Source organism: Haematobia irritans, chromosome 2 (genome assembly GCF_050003625.1).
Source record: "Haematobia irritans isolate KBUSLIRL chromosome 2, ASM5000362v1, whole genome shotgun sequence".
Classification (NCBI taxonomy): domain Eukaryota; kingdom Metazoa; phylum Arthropoda; class Insecta; order Diptera; family Muscidae; genus Haematobia; species Haematobia irritans.
In genome coordinates this window covers 220,817,198-220,835,846 of record NC_134398.1, presented here as the reverse complement: position 1 = coordinate 220,835,846, position 18,649 = coordinate 220,817,198, and the positions used below count along the sequence as shown (strand labels likewise).

General features: G+C 29.4%; 2 protein-coding genes across 7 annotated transcripts in view; one reads left to right on the top strand and one right to left on the bottom strand.

Annotated features, from left to right (window-relative positions):
* Positions 1-18,649, bottom strand: part of yuri (yuri gagarin) — a 55,638-nt gene extending 36,989 nt beyond the window's left edge. The window contains exons 1-12 of one of the 6 annotated variants that reach the window (XM_075297493.1): positions 18,248-18,649; positions 17,938-18,179; positions 13,524-14,178; positions 11,171-11,509; positions 5,034-5,069; positions 4,712-4,888; positions 4,453-4,545; positions 4,240-4,365; positions 3,644-3,890; positions 3,489-3,577; positions 316-468; positions 187-249 (exon numbers count right to left, since the gene is read on the bottom strand). In XM_075297493.1, the coding sequence (XP_075153608.1) occupies positions 187-249; positions 316-468; positions 3,489-3,577; positions 3,644-3,890; positions 4,240-4,365; positions 4,453-4,545; positions 4,712-4,888; positions 5,034-5,069; positions 11,171-11,509; positions 13,524-14,117 (1,917 nt within the window). In that variant the 5' untranslated portion in view covers positions 14,118-14,178; positions 17,938-18,179; positions 18,248-18,649. Of the gene's footprint in view, positions 1-186; positions 250-315; positions 469-3,488; positions 3,578-3,643; positions 3,891-4,239; positions 4,366-4,452; positions 4,546-4,711; positions 4,889-5,033; positions 5,070-11,170; positions 11,510-13,523; positions 14,179-17,924 lie in introns of all 6 variants that reach the window. The other 5 variants (XM_075297491.1, XM_075297489.1, XM_075297492.1 and 2 more) reach the window with 5 other exon arrangements.
* LOC142225293 (uncharacterized) lies at positions 14,911-15,572 on the top strand. The gene is made up of 2 exons (XM_075295070.1): positions 14,911-15,214; positions 15,466-15,572. The coding sequence occupies exons 1-2, from the start codon at positions 14,911-14,913 to the stop codon at positions 15,570-15,572; spliced, it is 411 nt and encodes a 136-aa protein (XP_075151185.1).

The following is an 18,649-nucleotide window of genomic DNA, read 5'->3' as shown; positions in this document are numbered from 1 at the left end:
TTTTTGTATTGCCCCTTGTGCTGAATTGGTGAGTGATGCAGGTGGTGTAATATTATCAATATCCTCTCCTTCACTTACGCTCTGTAGATATGATAATTACCAAATTGTGAGTGGTGGATATAATAAACATCGGTATTATTTACATTGAACAAATCGTCAGATGAAGTGAATAATTTGTTTACTTACCACTCGTTTCTGTTCACCAAATAATTTTTCATGTTTCAGTAGAGCTTCGGTTAGTGATTCGATCTGTAAAGAATGACACACATATTTCACAATATTTTAGTTTTTTTTTTTGTTTGTAATTAACCTTACCCTTTGATTTTTATTGCATAGTTCTTGTTGTAAATTAGTTTCTCTCGCTTGATATTGTAACTCCATATCTATGATCGCTTGACAAAATGGATTTTTATCCTCATGTTGATTAGTGTTATTAGTATAGATGTTGGCATAAGAGAAATTTGCATTCTGTAAAATTTATAGAAAAGTGGACTTAAAGGACTTGCAATTAAATTTTCACAAAAAAAAAATATGACTTGAACTTAAAGGACTCAGAGTTCATCAGAGGCAAAGTTTAATTTGAAAATCACATTTATAGTTTGGAAGACATTTAGGGTTTATTGAGCTATAAAAGATTATGATATATTGTATATTTTTTTATCCTACATCTCTTAGGATTGTATATTGGACATCTGAGCCAGTCTATGAAGGTGTTCGAAAGAAAATTAAGTCGTACTCTAGTTCATTATAATTATGAAATTGCTCATTAAAATTGAGCTAAATTTCATAAATGAAAAAATTTCTTTAGCTAAAATTTAATGAAATTGTCCAAATCTAGCTGGCCAGAAGACTACAATGCCGTGTATTGGACTATAGGTGTAAGTACACCACTTTTCTGCACAAGTAGAAAGCCAATTGTAACGCAAAATTAATTTATTTATTTACTTTGCCGTACATTATCAATACGTCACCCAACATTCAACCAACAAACATGCACGAACCACCACGAGACACGAATCATCATTATGCGGAACTGCTTAGTGGCTATGTGCTGCTGTGATCCATCGCATGGATTGCTTATATTTGTTAGTTGACTTTTGCCAACCGTAAACAGACTCGGATAGGCGACTACCTCAGACACTGGGTAAAACCAACACCTTACTATATATAGATAGGTGTCATCGTTCTACGAGTGGATCATTGCATATCATTCTACTCGCAGTTCGGTGGTATTTTTGACGTCTTCTGATGAATTTATTCTCAGACGAAGAATCTATTCCCAGACGCGAAATAAATATTAACACGGAGACCTTTGGTCCTACTGTGCCCCACAGAGATCTTCGGGCCAACTTTTCCACCAAAGATACTTTCGAGCCTACTGTTCCAACACAAAGACCTTCGGGCCTACGGCTCCACCACAGACACCTTCGGGCTTAGTATTCCACCACTGAGGCTTTCGGTCCAATAGTTCCACCACAAAGACCATCGGTGGTACTGTTCCTCACAGAGATCTTCGGTCCTGCTGTCCGACGACAGAGACCTTCCGTATATAGAAATAACATTTTGACAAAATTTTCTATAGAAATAAAATTTTGGCAAATTTTTCTATAGAAATAAAATTTTGACAAAGTTTTCTATAGAAATAAAATTTTGACAAATTTTCTATAGAAATACAATTTTGACAAATTTTCAATAGAAATAAAATTTTGACACAATTTTCTATAGAAATAAAATTTTGACAAAATTTTCTATAGAAATAAAATGTTGACAAAATTTTCTATAGAAATAAAATTTTGACAAATTTTCTATAGAAATAAAATTTTGACAAAATTTTCTATAGAAATAAAATTTTGGCAAAATTTTCTATAGAAATAAAATGTTGACAAAATTTTCTATAGAAATAAAATTTTGACAAAATTTTCTATAGAAATAAAATTTTGACAAAGTTTTCTATAAAAATAAAATTTTGACAAAATTTTCTACAGAAATATTATTAATTATTTTTTAATTTAATTTTTATTAAAAGATTGTGTGCTAGTATAGGTTTAATAGTTAATTTTAAGTCTATTTTTCCTGAATTGTACTAAATTCTATCAACATGTTGTCCTATAGAGCGTTGGTTGATTAAATAAATGAATAAATAAATATATGAATAAAATTTTGACATAATTTTCTATAGAAATAAAATTTTGACACAATTTTCTATAGAAATAAAATTTTGACAAAGTTTTCTATAGAAATAAAATTTTGACAAAATTTTCTACAGAAATAAAATGTTGACAAAATTTTCTATAGAAATAAAATTTTGACAAAATGTTCTATAGAAATAAAATTTTGACAAATTTTCAATATAAATAAAATTTTGACAAAATTTCGATAGAAATAAAATTTTGAAAAATTTTCTATAGAAATAAAATTTTGACAAAATTTTCTATAGAAATAAAATTTTGGCAAAATTTTCAATAGAAATAAAATTTGGACCAAATTTTCTATAGAAATACAATTTTGACAAAATTTTCAATAGAAATAAAATTTTGACAAAATTTTCTATAGAAAAAAATGTTAACAAAATTTTCTATAGAAATAAAATTTTAACAAAATTTTCTATAGAAATACAATTTTGACAAAATTTTCTATAGAAATAAAATTTTGTCAAAATTTTCTATAGAAATAAAATTTTGATAAAATTTTCTATAGAAATTAAATATTGACAAAATTTTCTATAGAAATAAAATTTTGACAAATTTTCTATAGAAATAAAATTTTGACAAAAAATGTTCAATAGAAATAAAATTTTGACAAAATTTTCTATAGAAATAAAATTTTGAAAAAATGTTCTATAGAAATTAAATTTTGACAAAATTTTCTATAGAAATAAAAGTTTGACAAATTTTCTATAGATATAAAATTTTGTCAAAATTTTCTATAGAAATAAAATTTTAACAAAATTTTCTATACTTATAAAATTTTGAGAAAATTTTCTATAGAAATAAAATTTTGACAAAATTTTTTATAGAAATAAAATTTTGACAACATTTTCTATAGACATAAAATTTTGACATTTTCTATAGAAATTTTGACAAAACTTGGGATTTTTTTAATTTGGTAAAAAATTATACCACAATAATTTTCTTCAAATTTTGGTAGATTATTTTTGACCATCAACGAACCGAATTCTCAGCACCGATCATCAAGGAACCAACGGTTTATTGGATCCTTACGTGGACCCTGGAGGCGACTGAGCTTACCTCATCCGACGAGAAAACACATTACACACTGTCCCCCATTTCCGGTCTAGATGTTCATCGACAGTTAGTTACCTATGAAAGGAAAAACTACAGAGAGAATGTCTATCAACATGCAGCGCCCTCTATATGTGTCCTTTCAATAGATCCGTTCTCGCATCCAATAATCCCATAAAACATTTGTAAAATTTGAAAACCTATTTTCATATTATCGATCAGTAATTTCTTTTATTGAAAACTCACCATACTGCTCAATAAATCTGCCATATCCTTAAGTATTTTACTATTCCGTTGCGAAATATTTTTTTCTGATTTTAAATTGGCTGACAGTTCTTTAAAGAAAATAAACAATAAATGGCATTGAGAATTAAATTAAAAAGTCATGGTTTCGAACTAACCATTATTTTCCAGTTGTAATTTTTGCACTTGTTTATTTAATTCCACATTATTATCATTAAGTTTCCGAAGACGTTTACGTACGGAATCCAAAATTTTCGTTTCTTGATCATATTCATTTTTCGAACTAATACCAGAATCGTTGTCACCTTGATCGAGATTGCCATGAGAAATTTCCGAAGATTCCAAATCGATTATTTGGCGACGTAAAAAATCCAATTTACGAAACGCAGCTGCTTTTTCAGCTTCCTAGAGCAAGAGGAAAAATTTTTTTATTAATGGATTTTTTAATATTTTTAATATAGAAATACCAAACTGGCAAACAAAGTGTATTAAATTATTAAATTATATTAAAATAAAATTAATTTAATCCTGTGGGATAAACCCCGCGAGAAATTTGCATTCTGCAAATAGTTACGATATTGAAAAGAAAACTTTCAATTAAACGTCTGGTCTGAGAAGGCAAATTTTAGTTTAAAAATCACATTTATACTTTGGAAGTCATTTTTGGGATATATTGAGCTATACCAGATTATGAAGCTATATTATCTAAATTTAATTCCATCGGAATAAACCCCGCGATTATGCGGTTACTTACAATTTTCCTGATAATGTCCGGAAATGGTCTTTTAAACAATTCATTAATTGCACCACTCAACTCGTTTAACTTCTCTCCCTCACATTGGCTTAGATGTTCAATCTGTGAAATTGCTTCATCCGAACACTGACAAAATAAAAAGAAACACGCCAGTCCAACATTTATTTTTTTTAAATTAAATTTTGAATTCCAATATTCATGGAATCTACATACATTCATATTATTTCCATCCATAACCAATGTTGATGCCTCACTGCGCGGTGTATCCAAGTGTATAGGAGCCATATCATATGTCTCTCCCGTAGACTATTGAAAACATAAAATGGAAAATTATTATAAAATAAATAAAATTGATTTATTTCTCTTGGGTTTCTAAATGACTTTTTTTGTGTAGGAAATTTCAACAACAATTTGACAAAAGCCAAAGGTTTACACTTTGAAAATATAATGACAAAACTTTTGATTTTGAGACCTTGACATTGCGTTTGAGATCATTGCGAAGCTCTTTGATGACATCTTCCTTTAATTGAATTTTCTTGGTGGCCTTTTGTATCTCATCTTCTAAACAGTTCACTTGCCTCCTAAGCTCTCTCACTTCATCATGCTTTTCCGCCACCTCAAAAGCCAAAGCTTTAATGTTGGCATTTAACTTTTTAAGAAAAATGAAAAATAAGAAGACAAAAAAAATTAATTTAATCATCAAATAAGATTTTATTAGAAATATTAATATTATAAAACAAGTTATAAATGCTATTATAAATAAATAAATAGAAATGTTGAGATATTGTTCAAACCTTATTGCGTTGCATTATATCTGGATCGGTGGTATTCTGGAAGTGAATAGAAATGATTTTATTATTAAAAAAAAATTATTAGTGCATTTTCATTTCTATAGGAAATTTTGTGCAAATATCATTTCTATAGGAAATTTTGTGCAAACATCATTTCTATAGGTAATTTCCGCCAAAATTTCATTTTTATAGAAAATTTTCTGAAAATTTCATTTCTATAGCAAATTTTCTGAAAATTTCATTTCTCTAGGAAATTTTCTGAAAATTTCATTTCTATAGGAAATTGTCTGAAAATTTCATTTCTATAGGAAATTTTCTGAAAATTTCATTTCTATAGAAAATTTTGTGCAAATTTCATTTCTACAGGAAATTTTCTGAAAATCTCATTTCTATAGGAAATTTTCTGAAATTTTCATTTCTACAGGAAATTTTCTGAAAATTTCATTTCTGTAGGAAATTTTCTGAAAATTTCATTTCTATAGGAAATTTTCTGAAAATTTCATTTCTATAGGAAATTTTCTGAAAATTTCATTTCTATAGGAAATTTTCTGAAAATTTCATTTCTATAGGAAATTTTCTGAAAATTTCATTTATATAGGAAATTTTCTGAAAATTTCATTTATATAGGAAATTTTGTGCAAATATCATTTCTATAGGAAATTTCTGCCAAAATTTCATTTCTATAGGAAATTTTCTGAACATTTCATTTCTATAGGAAATTTTCTGAAAATTTCATTTCTCTAGGAAATTTTGTGCAAATCTCATTTCTATAGGAAATTTTCTGAAAATTTCATTTCTATAGGAAATTTTCTGAAAATTTCATTTCTGTAGGAAATTTTCTGAAAATTTCATTTCTATAGGAAATTTTCTGAAAATTTCATTTATATAGGAGATTTTGTGCAAATATCATTTCTATAGGAAATTTCTGCCAAAATTTCATTTCTATAGGAAATTTTCTGAAAATTTCATTTCTCTAGGAAATTTTCTGAAAATTTCATTTCTATAGGAAATTGTCTGAAAATTTCATTTCTATAGGAAATTTTCTGAAAATTTCATTTCTATAGAAAATTTTGTGCAAATTTCATTTCTACAGGAAATTTTCTGAAAATCTCATTTCTATAGGAAATTTTCTGAAATTTTCATTTCTACAGGAAATTTTCTGAAAATTTCATTTCTGTAGGAAATTTTCTGAAAATTTCATTTCTATAGGAAATTTTCTGAAAATTTCATTTCTATAGGAAATTTTCTGAAATTCTCATTTCTATAGGAAATTTTCTGAAAATTTCATTTATATAGGAAATTTTCTGAAAATTTCATTTATATAGGAAATTTTGTGCAAATATCATTTCTATAGGAAATTTCTGCCAAAATTTCATTTCTATAGGAAATTTTCTGAACATTTCATTTCTATAGGAAATTTTCTGAAAATTTCATTTCTCTAGGAAATTTTGTGCAAATCTCATTTCTATAGGAAATTTTCTGAAAATTTCATTTCTATAGGAAATTTTCTGAAAATTTCATTTCTGTAGGAAATTTTCTGAAAATTTCATTTCTATAGGAAATTTTCTGAAAATTTCATTTATATAGGAGATTTTGTGCAAATATCATTTCTATAGGAAATTTCTGCCAAAATTTCATTTCTATAGGAAATTTTCTGAAAATTTCATTTCTCTAGGAAATTTTCTGAAAATTTCATTTCTATAGGAAATTGTCTGAAAATTTCATTTCTATAGGAAATTTTCTGAAAATTTCATTTCTATAGAAAATTTTGTGCAAATTTCATTTCTACAGGAAATTTTCTGAAAATCTCATTTCTATAGGAAATTTTCTGAAATTTTCATTTCTACAGGAAATTTTCTGAAAATTTCATTTCTGTAGGAAATTTTCTGAAAATTTCATTTCTATAGGAAATTTTCTGAAAATTTCATTTCTATAGGAAATTTTCTGAAATTCTCATTTCTATAGGAAATTTTCTGAAAATTTCATTTATATAGGAAATTTTCTGAAAATTTCATTTATATAGGAAATTTTGTGCAAATATCATTTCTATAGGAAATTTCTGCCAAAATTTCATTTCTATAGGAAATTTTCTGAACATTTCATTTCTATAGGAAATTTTCTGAAAATTTCATTTCTCTAGGAAATTTTGTGCAAATCTCATTTCTATAGGAAATTTTCTGAAAATTTCATTTCTATAGGAAATTTTGTGCAAATATCATTTCTATAGGAAATTTCTGCCAAAATTTCATTTCTATAGGAAATTTTCTGAAAATTTCATTTCTCTAGGAAATTTTCTGAAAATTTCATTTCTATAGGAAATTGTCTGAAAATTTCATTTCTATAGGAAATTTTCTGAAAATTTCATTTCTATAGAAAATTTTGTGCAAATTTCATTTCTACAGGAAATTTTCTGAAAATCTCATTTCTATAGGAAATTTTCTGAAATTTTCATTTCTACAGGAAATTTTCTGAAAATTTCATTTCTGTAGGAAATTTTCTGAAAATTTCATTTCTATAGGAAATTTTCTGAAAATTTCATTTCTATAGGAAATTTTCTGAAAATTTCATTTCTATAGGAAATTTTCTGAAAACTTAATTTCTATAGGAAATTTTCTGAAATTCTCATTTCTATAGGAAATTTTCTGAAAATTTCATTTATATAGGAAATTTTCTGAAAATTTCATTTATATAGGAAATTTTCTGAAAATTTCATTTATATAGGAAATTTTGTGCAAATATCATTTCTATAGGAAATTTCTGCCAAAATTTCATTTCTATAGGAAATTTTCTGAACATTTCATTTCTATAGGAAATTTTCTGAAAATTTCATTTCTCTAGGAAATTTTGTGCAAATCTCATTTCTATAGGAAATTTTCTGAAAATTTCATTTCTATAGGAAATTTTCTGAAAATTTCATTTCTGTAGGAAATTTTCTGAAAATTTCATTTCTATAGGAAATTTTCTGAAAATTTCATTTATATAGGAGATTTTGTGCAAATATCATTTCTATAGGAAATTTCTGCCAAAATTTCATTTCTATAGGAAATTTTCTGAAAATTTCATTTCTCTAGGAAATTTTCTGAAAATTTCATTTTTATAGGAAATTGTCTGAAAATTTCATTTCTATAGGAAATTTTCTGAAAATTTCATTTCTATAGAAAATTTTGTGCAAATTTCATTTCTACAGGAAATTTTCTGAAAATCTCATTTCTATAGGAAATTTTCTGAAATTTTCATTTCTACAGGAAATTTTCTGAAAATTTCATTTCTGTAGGAAATTTTCTGAAAATTTCATTTCTATAGGAAATTTTCTGAAAATTTCATTTCTATAGGAAATTTTCTGAAATTCTCATTTCTATAGGAAATTTTCTGAAAATTTCATTTATATAGGAAATTTTCTGAAAATTTCATTTATATAGGAAATTTTGTGCAAATATCATTTCTATAGGAAATTTCTGCCAAAATTTCATTTCTATAGGAAATTTTCTGAACATTTCATTTCTATAGGAAATTTTCTGAAAATTTCATTTCTCTAGGAAATTTTGTGCAAATCTCATTTCTATAGGAAATTTTCTGAAAATTTCATTTCTATAGGAAATTTTCTGAAATTTTGTGCAAATCTCATTTCTATAGGAAATTTTCTGAAAATTTCATTTCTATAGGAAATTTTGTGCAAATATCATTTCTATAGGAAATTTCTGCCAAAATTTCATTTCTATAGGAAATTTTCTGAACATTTCATTTCTATAGGAAATTTTCTGAAAATTTCATTTCTCTAGGAAATTTTGTGCAAATCTCATTTCTATAGGAAATTTTCTGAAAATTTCATTTCTATAGGAAATTTTCTGAAAATTTCATTTCTGTAGGAAATTTTCTGAAAATTTCATTTCTATAGGAAATTTTCTGAAAATTTCATTTATATAGGAGATTTTGTGCAAATATCATTTCTATAGGAAATTTCTGCCAAAATTTCATTTCTATAGGAAATTTTCTGAAAATTTCATTTCTCTAGGAAATTTTCTGAAAATTTCATTTCTATAGGAAATTGTCTGAAAATTTCATTTCTATAGGAAATTTTCTGAAAATTTCATTTCTATAGAAAATTTTGTGCAAATTTCATTTCTACAGGAAATTTTCTGAAAATCTCATTTCTATAGGAAATTTTCTGAAATTTTCATTTCTACAGGAAATTTTCTGAAAATTTCATTTCTGTAGGAAATTTTCTGAAAATTTCATTTCTATAGGAAATTTTCTGAAAATTTCATTTCTATAGGAAATTTTCTGAAAATTTCATTTCTATAGGAAATTTTCTGAAAATTTCATTTCTATAGGAAATTTTCTGAAAATTTCATTTCTATAGGAAATTTTCTGAAAACTTAATTTCTATAGGAAATTTTCTGAAATTCTCATTTCTATAGGAAATTTTCTGAAAATTTCATTTATATAGGAAATTTTGTGCAAATATCATTTCTATAGGAAATTTCTGCCAAAATTTCATTTCTATAGGAAATTTTCTGAACATTTCATTTCTATAGGAAATTTTCTGAAAATTTCATTTCTCTAGGAAATTTTCTGAAAATTTCATTTCTATAGAAAATTTTGTGCAAATTTCATTTCTACAGGAAATTTTCTGAAAATCTCATTTCTATAGGAAATTTTCTGAAAATTTCATTTCTATAGGAAATTTTCTGAAAATTTCATTTCTGTAGGAAATTTTCTGAAAATTTCATTTCTATAGGAAATTTTCTGAAAATTTCATTTCTATAGGAAATTTCTGCCAAAATTTCATTTCTATAGGAAATTTTCTGAAAATTTCATTTATATAGGAAATTTTGTGCAAATATCATTTCTATAGGAAATTTCTGCCAAAATTTCATTTCTATAGGAAATTGTCTGAAAATTTCATTTCTATAGGAAATTTTCTGAAAATTTCATTTCTATAGAAAATTTTCTGAAAATCTCATTTCTATAGGAAATTTTCTGAAAATTTCATTTCTGTAGGAAATTTTCTGAAAATTTCATTCTGAAAATTTCATTTCTATAGGAAATTTTCTGAAAAGCTCATTTCTATAGGAAATTTGGGAGCCACCGTGGTGCAATGGTTAGCATGCCCGCCTTGCATACACAAGGTCATGGGTTCGACTCCTGCTTCGACCGAACACCAAAAAGTTTTTCAGCGGTGGATTATCCCACCTCAGTAATGATGGTGACATTTCTGAGGGTCTCAAAACTTCTCTAAGTGGTTTCACTGCAATGTGGAACGCCGTTCGGACTAGGCTATAAAAAGGAGGACCCTTGTCATTGAGCTTAACATGGAATCGGGCAGCACTCAGTGATAAGAGAGAAGTTCACCAATGTGGTATCACAATGAACTGAATAGTCTAAGTGAGCCTGATATATCTGGCTGCCACCTAACCTATAGGAAATTTTGTGCAAATATCATTCCTATAGGAAATTTCTGCCAAAATTTCATTTCTATAGGAAATTGTATCAAAACTTCATTTTGTCAAAATTTTTTTTCCGAAGAGAATTTTATCAAAATTTTATTTCTATAGAAACATTTATATCTATAGGAAATTTTTCAACATTTCATTTCTATAGAAATTTTTTGAAAATTTCAGTTCTATATGAAATTTTGTCAAAATTTCATATTTGTAGGAAATTTTTTTATTGCTATAAGAAATTTTTAGAAAATTGTTATTTCGATGGGAACTTTTCTGAAAATTTCTTTTCTACCGTAAATTTTATTTCTACCGGAAGTTTGCCGAAAATTTTCTTTCTATTGGAAATTTTGTCAACATTTCATTTCCACAGAAAATTTTGTCAAAATTTCATTTCTATAGGAAATTTTCTTAAAATTTCATTCCTAAAGAAAATTTTCTTAAAATTTCATTTCTCTGGGAAATTTTCTGAAAATTTCATTTCTATGGGAAATTTTATCAAAATTTCATTTCTATGGGAAGTTTTATCAAAATTTCATTTTTATAGGAAATTTTATCTAAATTTAATTTTTAAAGGAAATTTCATAAAAATTTAATTTCTGTAAGAAATTTTACATAATTTCATTCCTATAGGAAATTTTGTCAAAAAAATGTATCTCTGTTTTAAAATGTTTCATTTTATTTATATAAGTTCCTTACCATCACTTGCTGAGTAGTTCCATCAACATTTGACGAATCCATCTGATTATCTCTTGAAACATAAAAATTAGCAAAAGAAATTGTTTCAAAATTAACTCCAGATAAATCTGCCACATCAAATTTGCACGAATTCTGTATAAATCTCAGTAAGGAGTCAATATCCTTGCGGCATTTCATCAACTCATTGCCCTGGCTATGGCGACAATTCGAGTTTGCTCTTCTTTGTAGATATTCCAAACGTTCATACACTTCCAATTCGAGTTGGTGTATATTGGAGATAAGCGATTGATTGACTTTTAGCAGCGTTTCTACCCACTCACTGTATGTTAAACATTTTAGCTGAAAAAAAGCATGAAAATTAATAAAAAAATTAAAATTAATAAAAAATAAAATAAAAAAAAATGAATTTTTAACAAAAATTGCTTTAGAAATTAAATGTTGAAAAAATTTCCTATAGAAATTAAATTTTGAAAGCATTTCCTATAGAATTAAATTTTGACAAAATTTCCTATAGGAAATAAAATTTTCACAAAATTTCTATAGAAATTAAATTTTCAGGAAATTTTCTATAGATATGCAATTTTGAGAAATTTTTCTACAGAAATGAAATTTTTACAAAATTTCCTTTAGGAAATGAAAATTTGAGAAAATTTTCTATAGAAATGAAATTCTGACAAAATTTATGAAAATTAAATTTTGACAAAATTTCGTATAAAAGTGAAATTTCCTTTAGGAAATGAAATTTTGAGAACATTTTCTATAGAAATGAAATTCTGACAAAATTTCCTATAAGAAATTACATTTTGAAAGCATTTCCTATGGAAATTAAATTTTGACAAAATTTCCTATTGAACTGAAATTTTCAAAAAATTTCTATAGAAATCACATTTTAAAGAAATTTCTATTAGATATGAAATTTTGAAATATTTTTCTACAGAAATGAAATTTTTACAAAATTTCCCTTAGGAAATGAAATTTTGAGAAAATTTTCTATAAAAATGAAATTTTGACAAAGTTTCCTATAGAAATGAAATTTTCAGAAAATTTTCTATAGATATGAAATTTTCAGGATAGATATGAAATTTTTCTATAGAAATGAAATTTTGAGAAAATTTCCTTAAGGAAATGAAATTTTGAGAAAATTTTCTATAGAAATTAAATTTTTATAAAATTTCCTATAGAAAGGAAATTTTGACAAAATTTCCTTTATGAAATGAAATTTTGCGAAAATTTTCTATAGAAAGGAAATTTTGACAAAATTTCCTATAGAAATGAAATTTTAACAAAATTTCCTATAGAAATGAAATTTTGAAAAAATTTCCTATAGAAATGAAATTTTAACAAAATTTCCTATAGAAATGACATTTTGACAAAATTTCCTGTAGAAATTAAATTTTCGGAAAATTTTCTATAGAAATTAATTTTTTATAAAATTTTCTATAGAAAGGAAATTTTGACAAAATTTCCTATAGAAATGAAATGTTAACAAAATTTCCTATAGAAATGAAATTTTGAAAAAATTTCCTATAGAAATGAAATTTTAACAAAATTTCCTATAGAAATGACATTTTGACAAAATTTCCTGTAGAAATTAAATTTTCGGAAAATTTTCTATAGAAATTAATTTTTTATAAAATTTTCTATAGAAAGGAAATTTTGACAAAATTTCCTATAGAAATGAAATTTTAACAAAATTTCCTATAGAAATGAAATTTTGAAAAAATTTCCTATAGAAATGAAATTTTAACAAAATTTCCTATAGAAAGGAAATTTTGACAAAATTTCATATAGGAATGAAATTTTCAGAAAATTTCCTGTAGAAATGAAATTTTGACAAAATTTTCTGTAGAAATAAAATTTTGACAAAATTTCCCACAGAAGTGAAATTTTGACAAAATTTTCTATAGAAATGAAATTTTGTCAAAATTTCTTATAGAAATGAAATTTTCAGAAAAGTTCCATAGAAATTAAATTTTGAAAAAATTTTCCATAGAAATGAAATTTTGTGAAAATTTTCTATTGAAATGAAACTTTTACAAAATTTCCTATACGAATTGAAATTTTGAGAACGTTTTTGATACAAATGAAATTTTGACAAAATTTCCTATAGAAATGAAATTTTGACAAAAAATCCTATAGAAATGGAGACATCATCGAATTATTTTCGTTTTTTATTTCCTTTGAAAGGGATAACTCTTAAAGACTCTGAAAATATTTCGTAAATACAAGGATACATTGCAGAGTGAGGAGCTCTGATACATTGCAGAGTGAGGAGCAAGGATACATTGCAGTGTGAGGAGCTCTGTACGCATTCCTTCATGTTTGCCAAATCTATGAAATGAAATTAACTTACTTCCAAATCCCCTTGGCAGTTCATGTTGATGTCATCCAAACGTTTTCGATAGACATTATTCAACTCTTCATTAATTCTATATGGGGGATCATTTATAGAGGCATCTGAAATCGATCGAAATTTCTGGTACTGTTCTTGAAATTGGTCCATAGGCAACTCGGGCAAAGATGTCCTTTCATGGGTACGCTGGGACGCAGTGCATTGACGATCATTTGTGGTTGTGTTTGGTAGGGAAGCGTTTCTTCGATACTGGGAATAATCTGGTGCATAATTGGTCTCTTCAATATTTGATGGATATTTCTTATAATCTCCTTTAGACGTTGACCCAGTTGGATGGGTTTCATGCTTGGCATATGGCGTAGTTTGCTGATTTCCATCCTCTGGTGTTTTGTTATTGCACTGAGCTATTGATTTCACTTCCATTCCCACATTCTGTGGAGTCAATGAAAATCTCTGATTTATTGAAGTAGGTGGGATATCTTGAATGCGTGTTGGAGGCACACCATGTGACGGATTGAGCGATGGCGATCTTTGTGGTTTCGGTGGTGGAGACTTTGGTAGTCCCAAATCTATGGACGTCGAATTATTTTGCATATTTGTAAGACTTCGTTAGAGATGATACTTGAATGGCAAGATTTGATAACGGACGGAATTCCTGTTGAAATAATAAAAGTAAAAAAATTTAAATATGAAGTTTGTGTTTGGGATTTCCGACTTGAACAGACAAACGCAATTGGTATTACGAATTCTGAAGTACCTTAATTTCTTTTAGAAAAAAAAAATCAACTTTTGTCATTTTTCTACCTTGTGATTGGCATTCGAAGGTAAAGCCAAGTTAACAACATATATTAAAAAGTTAGCTAATAGACTTGTCAAATATTTAGGTAAACGACGAATAGTCTGAACTCCTCAACGGATTCTGTCAGGTAGTTAAATGGAGTTGATGATAAGTTAGGCATGAAGATGCTACTCCCAATAGAGGATAAGGTAGAACTTTTAGTGCATACTCATTTCCACCGAGGAGCAAATGGTAAAAATGTTTCCTCTGTTTCCCTCTGTATATACTAAAGTGCAACAATCCCGATTTAACTTACTATGGTGCACACATAGCATAACAGGTGCGTCCTTCCGACCATCCGATTTCATAACCTCTGATCGCCGTACGTTTATCAACCAAAACAAAGTCAACTGGGACTGCTTCAGAGAATACACAGATAACCGCATCAGTTAGGTACCGTCCCCCTTCCATGCTCATGTTGCCCAGAGGGTGCACAGGAACATATAAGTTGTGTCCAACAGTGAGAGCCCTCTCGAAACCTGTTACAAGAGATGATCGAAGGCATTCGATACGGTCAACCATGCCAGAGTGTTCTAGAACATCACAATAATGTCTCTACCCGCAGAAACCAAGCGTTGGTTTTTAAATTATCTGCGCGGGCGCCAGTCGTATGGGAACTTTAGTAATAAGAAGTCAAGACTCCGTAGGGTGAAACCGGGTGTTCCCCAAGGTGGGGTGATATATCCATCACTGATCAACCTCTACCTATCCTCTATTCCACCTCCTTCGGGTGGTGTCGAGATTGTATCATATGTGGACGACTGTTTCACTACATGGACGGCAAAAGTGCGCAGACAGTTGAATGTCAGAATATATCCAAAATTCTTGGGGTCCCATATGACAACCTTTTCAAGTCATTTAGTACAATTTGTGGCAGCCCCATATTTCAGGCTCACTTAGACTTTTTTATAGCCGAGACCGAACCCCGTTCCACATTGCAGTGAAACCACTTGGAGAAGTTTTGAGAGAGAACGGCTCACGGCTGACTATCTAATATCGGGTTAGTGCAGTCGCCTCAATTCCTTCCTATTAGTGATTCATAACAGCGTAGCTGATGTGAGTCTCATCTGTAATTAAGGGTCACATGACATGCGATAACAACAGATAAGTTGTGTCCAACAGTGAGAGCCCTCTCGAAACCTGTTACAAGAGATGATCGAAGGCATTCGATACGGTCAACCATGCCAGAGTGTTCTAGAACATTACAATAATGTCTCTACCCGCAAACCAAGCGTTGGCTTTTAAATTATCTGCGCGGGCGCCAGTCGTGTGGTGACTTTAGTAATAAGAAGTAAAGACATCGTAGGGTGAAACAGGGTGTTCCCCAAAGTGGGGTGATATCTCCACCAACCTTTTCAAGCAATTTTGGATACGCTACGCGGTAGAAGGTTAGGTTAGGTATAGTGGCAGCCCGATATTTCAGGTTCACTTAGACTTTTTTATAGCCGAGACCGAACCGCGTTTCACATTGCAGTGAAACCACTTAGAGAAGTTTTGAGAGAGAACGGCTCACGGCTGACTATCTAAGATCGGGCTAGTGCAGTCGCCTCAATTTCTACCTATTAGTGATTCATAACAGGCTCACGGCTGACTATCTAAAATCGGGCTAGTGCAGTCGCCTCAATTCCTACCTAATAGTGATTCATAACAGCGTAGCTGATGCAAGTCTCATCTGTAATAAAGGGCCACATGACATGCGATGACTTTTCGTTTGCCCAGCCAAATGTAATCACCTCACTGCCAGACCACTGTGGACGCATTCCATCTTAGTCGCAGAGTTCCTTGATTTGGATGTACCAGCTGATGTACGACACGAAATGGATGATATACAACTACAAAGTACGAGAATCCCAAAGTCTGTCACCTGACTTTTGATAACACAGGGAAAGAGAACAGAGACTATACAAAGGATCTACGATTTGCCGGCTCTCACTACGTAGGCTGCGTCCAAAATACTCCCGGTAAAGGAACACTCGGAATTCCTAGCCCATTAGCACCTGATACGGTGCACTGGTGTAAACCACACAAACCATATCGCTTCAATGAAGGCCTCTTTCGAATGAGCCAAGACCATCCGATTCAAAGACCTGACAAAGAATCAATTAATCACCTGATGACACCATTAATGTGGGAATAAAGGACCATTCAGGATGGACCGACGGACTGAATAGAGTTACTTTTTTCTATTACATCATTTTTTTCCCAGATGCGATCTGGAATCCTTCGGTACATTAAGTTAGGTTAGGTATATTGGTAACCCGTTATTTTAGATTCACTTAGACTCTTCGGTCCATTGTGATACCACAAGCGGTAAACTTCTCCCTTACCAATATGTGCTGCATGATTCTATGTTTAGCTCAATGACAAATGTCGTTTCATATTACAGAAAAACCACCTAGCAAAGGTTTGGAATATTGAGAAATTTCACCGGCATTAGAGATGAAAAACTATTTGGTGTTTGGTCGAAACTGGGATTGAACCCATGACCCTTTGTATGCAAAGCGGTCAAGCTAACAATTGCACCTAGGTGGCTCCGATTCCCCACTACAACACAATACAAGATATACATTCGCAATATGGACACGCGGGAAATGAAATTTTCAGAAAAGTTCCATAGAAATTAAATTTTGAAAAAAAATTCTATAGAAATGAAATTTTGTGAAAATTTTCTACTGAAATGAAACTTTTACAAAATTCCCTATACAAACAGAAATTTTGAGAACGTTTTTGATACAAATGAAATTTTGGCAAAATTTCCTATAGAAATGAAATTTTGACAAAAATTCCTATAGAAATGGAGACATCATCGAATTATTTTCGTTTTTTATTTCCTTTGAAAGGGACAGCTCTTAAAGACTCTGAAAATATTTCGTAAATACAAGGATACATTACAGAGTGAGGAGCTCTGCTACATTGCAGAATGAGAGCAAGGATACAACACAATACAAGATATACATTCGCAATATGGACACGCGGGATTTTTTTAGCATCATGGATGATGTTTCTTTGAGTGTATTTTCATTACAAAACTTACTGCAAATTGTACCAAACTTTGTACTATATAGGGTTGATTATGAAGAATTTAGTACCTCATGATCTCAATTCCCTGTGGACCTATCAGATGACATCTATTATCTCTGGGTATGTATATTCGATAACTTTTTTCTCTGAGTGTGTTAGTTCATATGAACTCACTTTCATTAGCATTGTCATTTTAATTATTCCGTTACATATTTTGTTGTTGTTTTAATGGCAAAAGGTCACTGGCGTGATCGTTTAGTGGCCGCCTATCGATTGCGCTTACATTTGGTCGATGACGATGTCTGTCTGAGTTTGAAAGCATGGTATAGGGGAGACAATGTTACTCAATATACTTATGAAGTGTGTGTGTGGGGGGGGAGGGGGTATTTGTGTTTTTGTTTGTTTTTTGCACTCAAGTTTCGAATTACTTGTCTTTGAGACGAGACGAAATGACATGGATGTAGAACTCCAACAAACAAACGGACGGAAGGAAGGAACGAAGGACGGACGGACAGACGGGCAAGCGATAGTTGAAATGTTACCTCATTCACTTACGCACGACTTGACGACGCATGGAATTGATTACACGGTCACACACTTTGCTATCCAATCCACACACAGATGTACTGGGGCTACGACGATTGTAGCTATGGCCTATTGTCGTGGTAATGCATTCGCAATCCCATTCACTAATTGTTTGTTGTTGGTGGATTGGTGAATGAGTAAAAAAATGTGTGGTCGAAATTATTGCAATCGCAGTTTAGTTTTGGATTTTTTTTCTTGTCACATTTGTCCTTCTGTTTAGGAACGTAAAATACCATAATTTGCAGCTGTTTTGTTTTTGTTTGGGATTTAAAATATTTACTTTAGAATTGGGGTTTTTGTTTAACTCCTCTAAATTCGCATTTCTTTTATTGTTGTAGTAGGCAAACTTAGCTGTTGCTGCTGCTGTTAGTAGTAACACTCGATCAAGTGATATCAGCCCCGAATTTTGACGTCACACTTGTTTGTTTTGTTTTCTTTTTGTTGTATTTGTTTTAATGCTGTTGATCTTCTTCGATTTTATGTTTACTTTATGATTTGTATTTTGTTGTTGTCGTCGTGTTATTCATTCCGACGCTGCCGCTGTCATCGCCGATTATATTGTTTGTATTGAGCTTGTATTACCACCATATGGTTGCTTTATTTGTAAGATAGCTTGCGAGTATATTTCAACGATACGTTTGTTCATTTTCCCCGTCAAAATGTGACTGAAGCCAAATTGGTC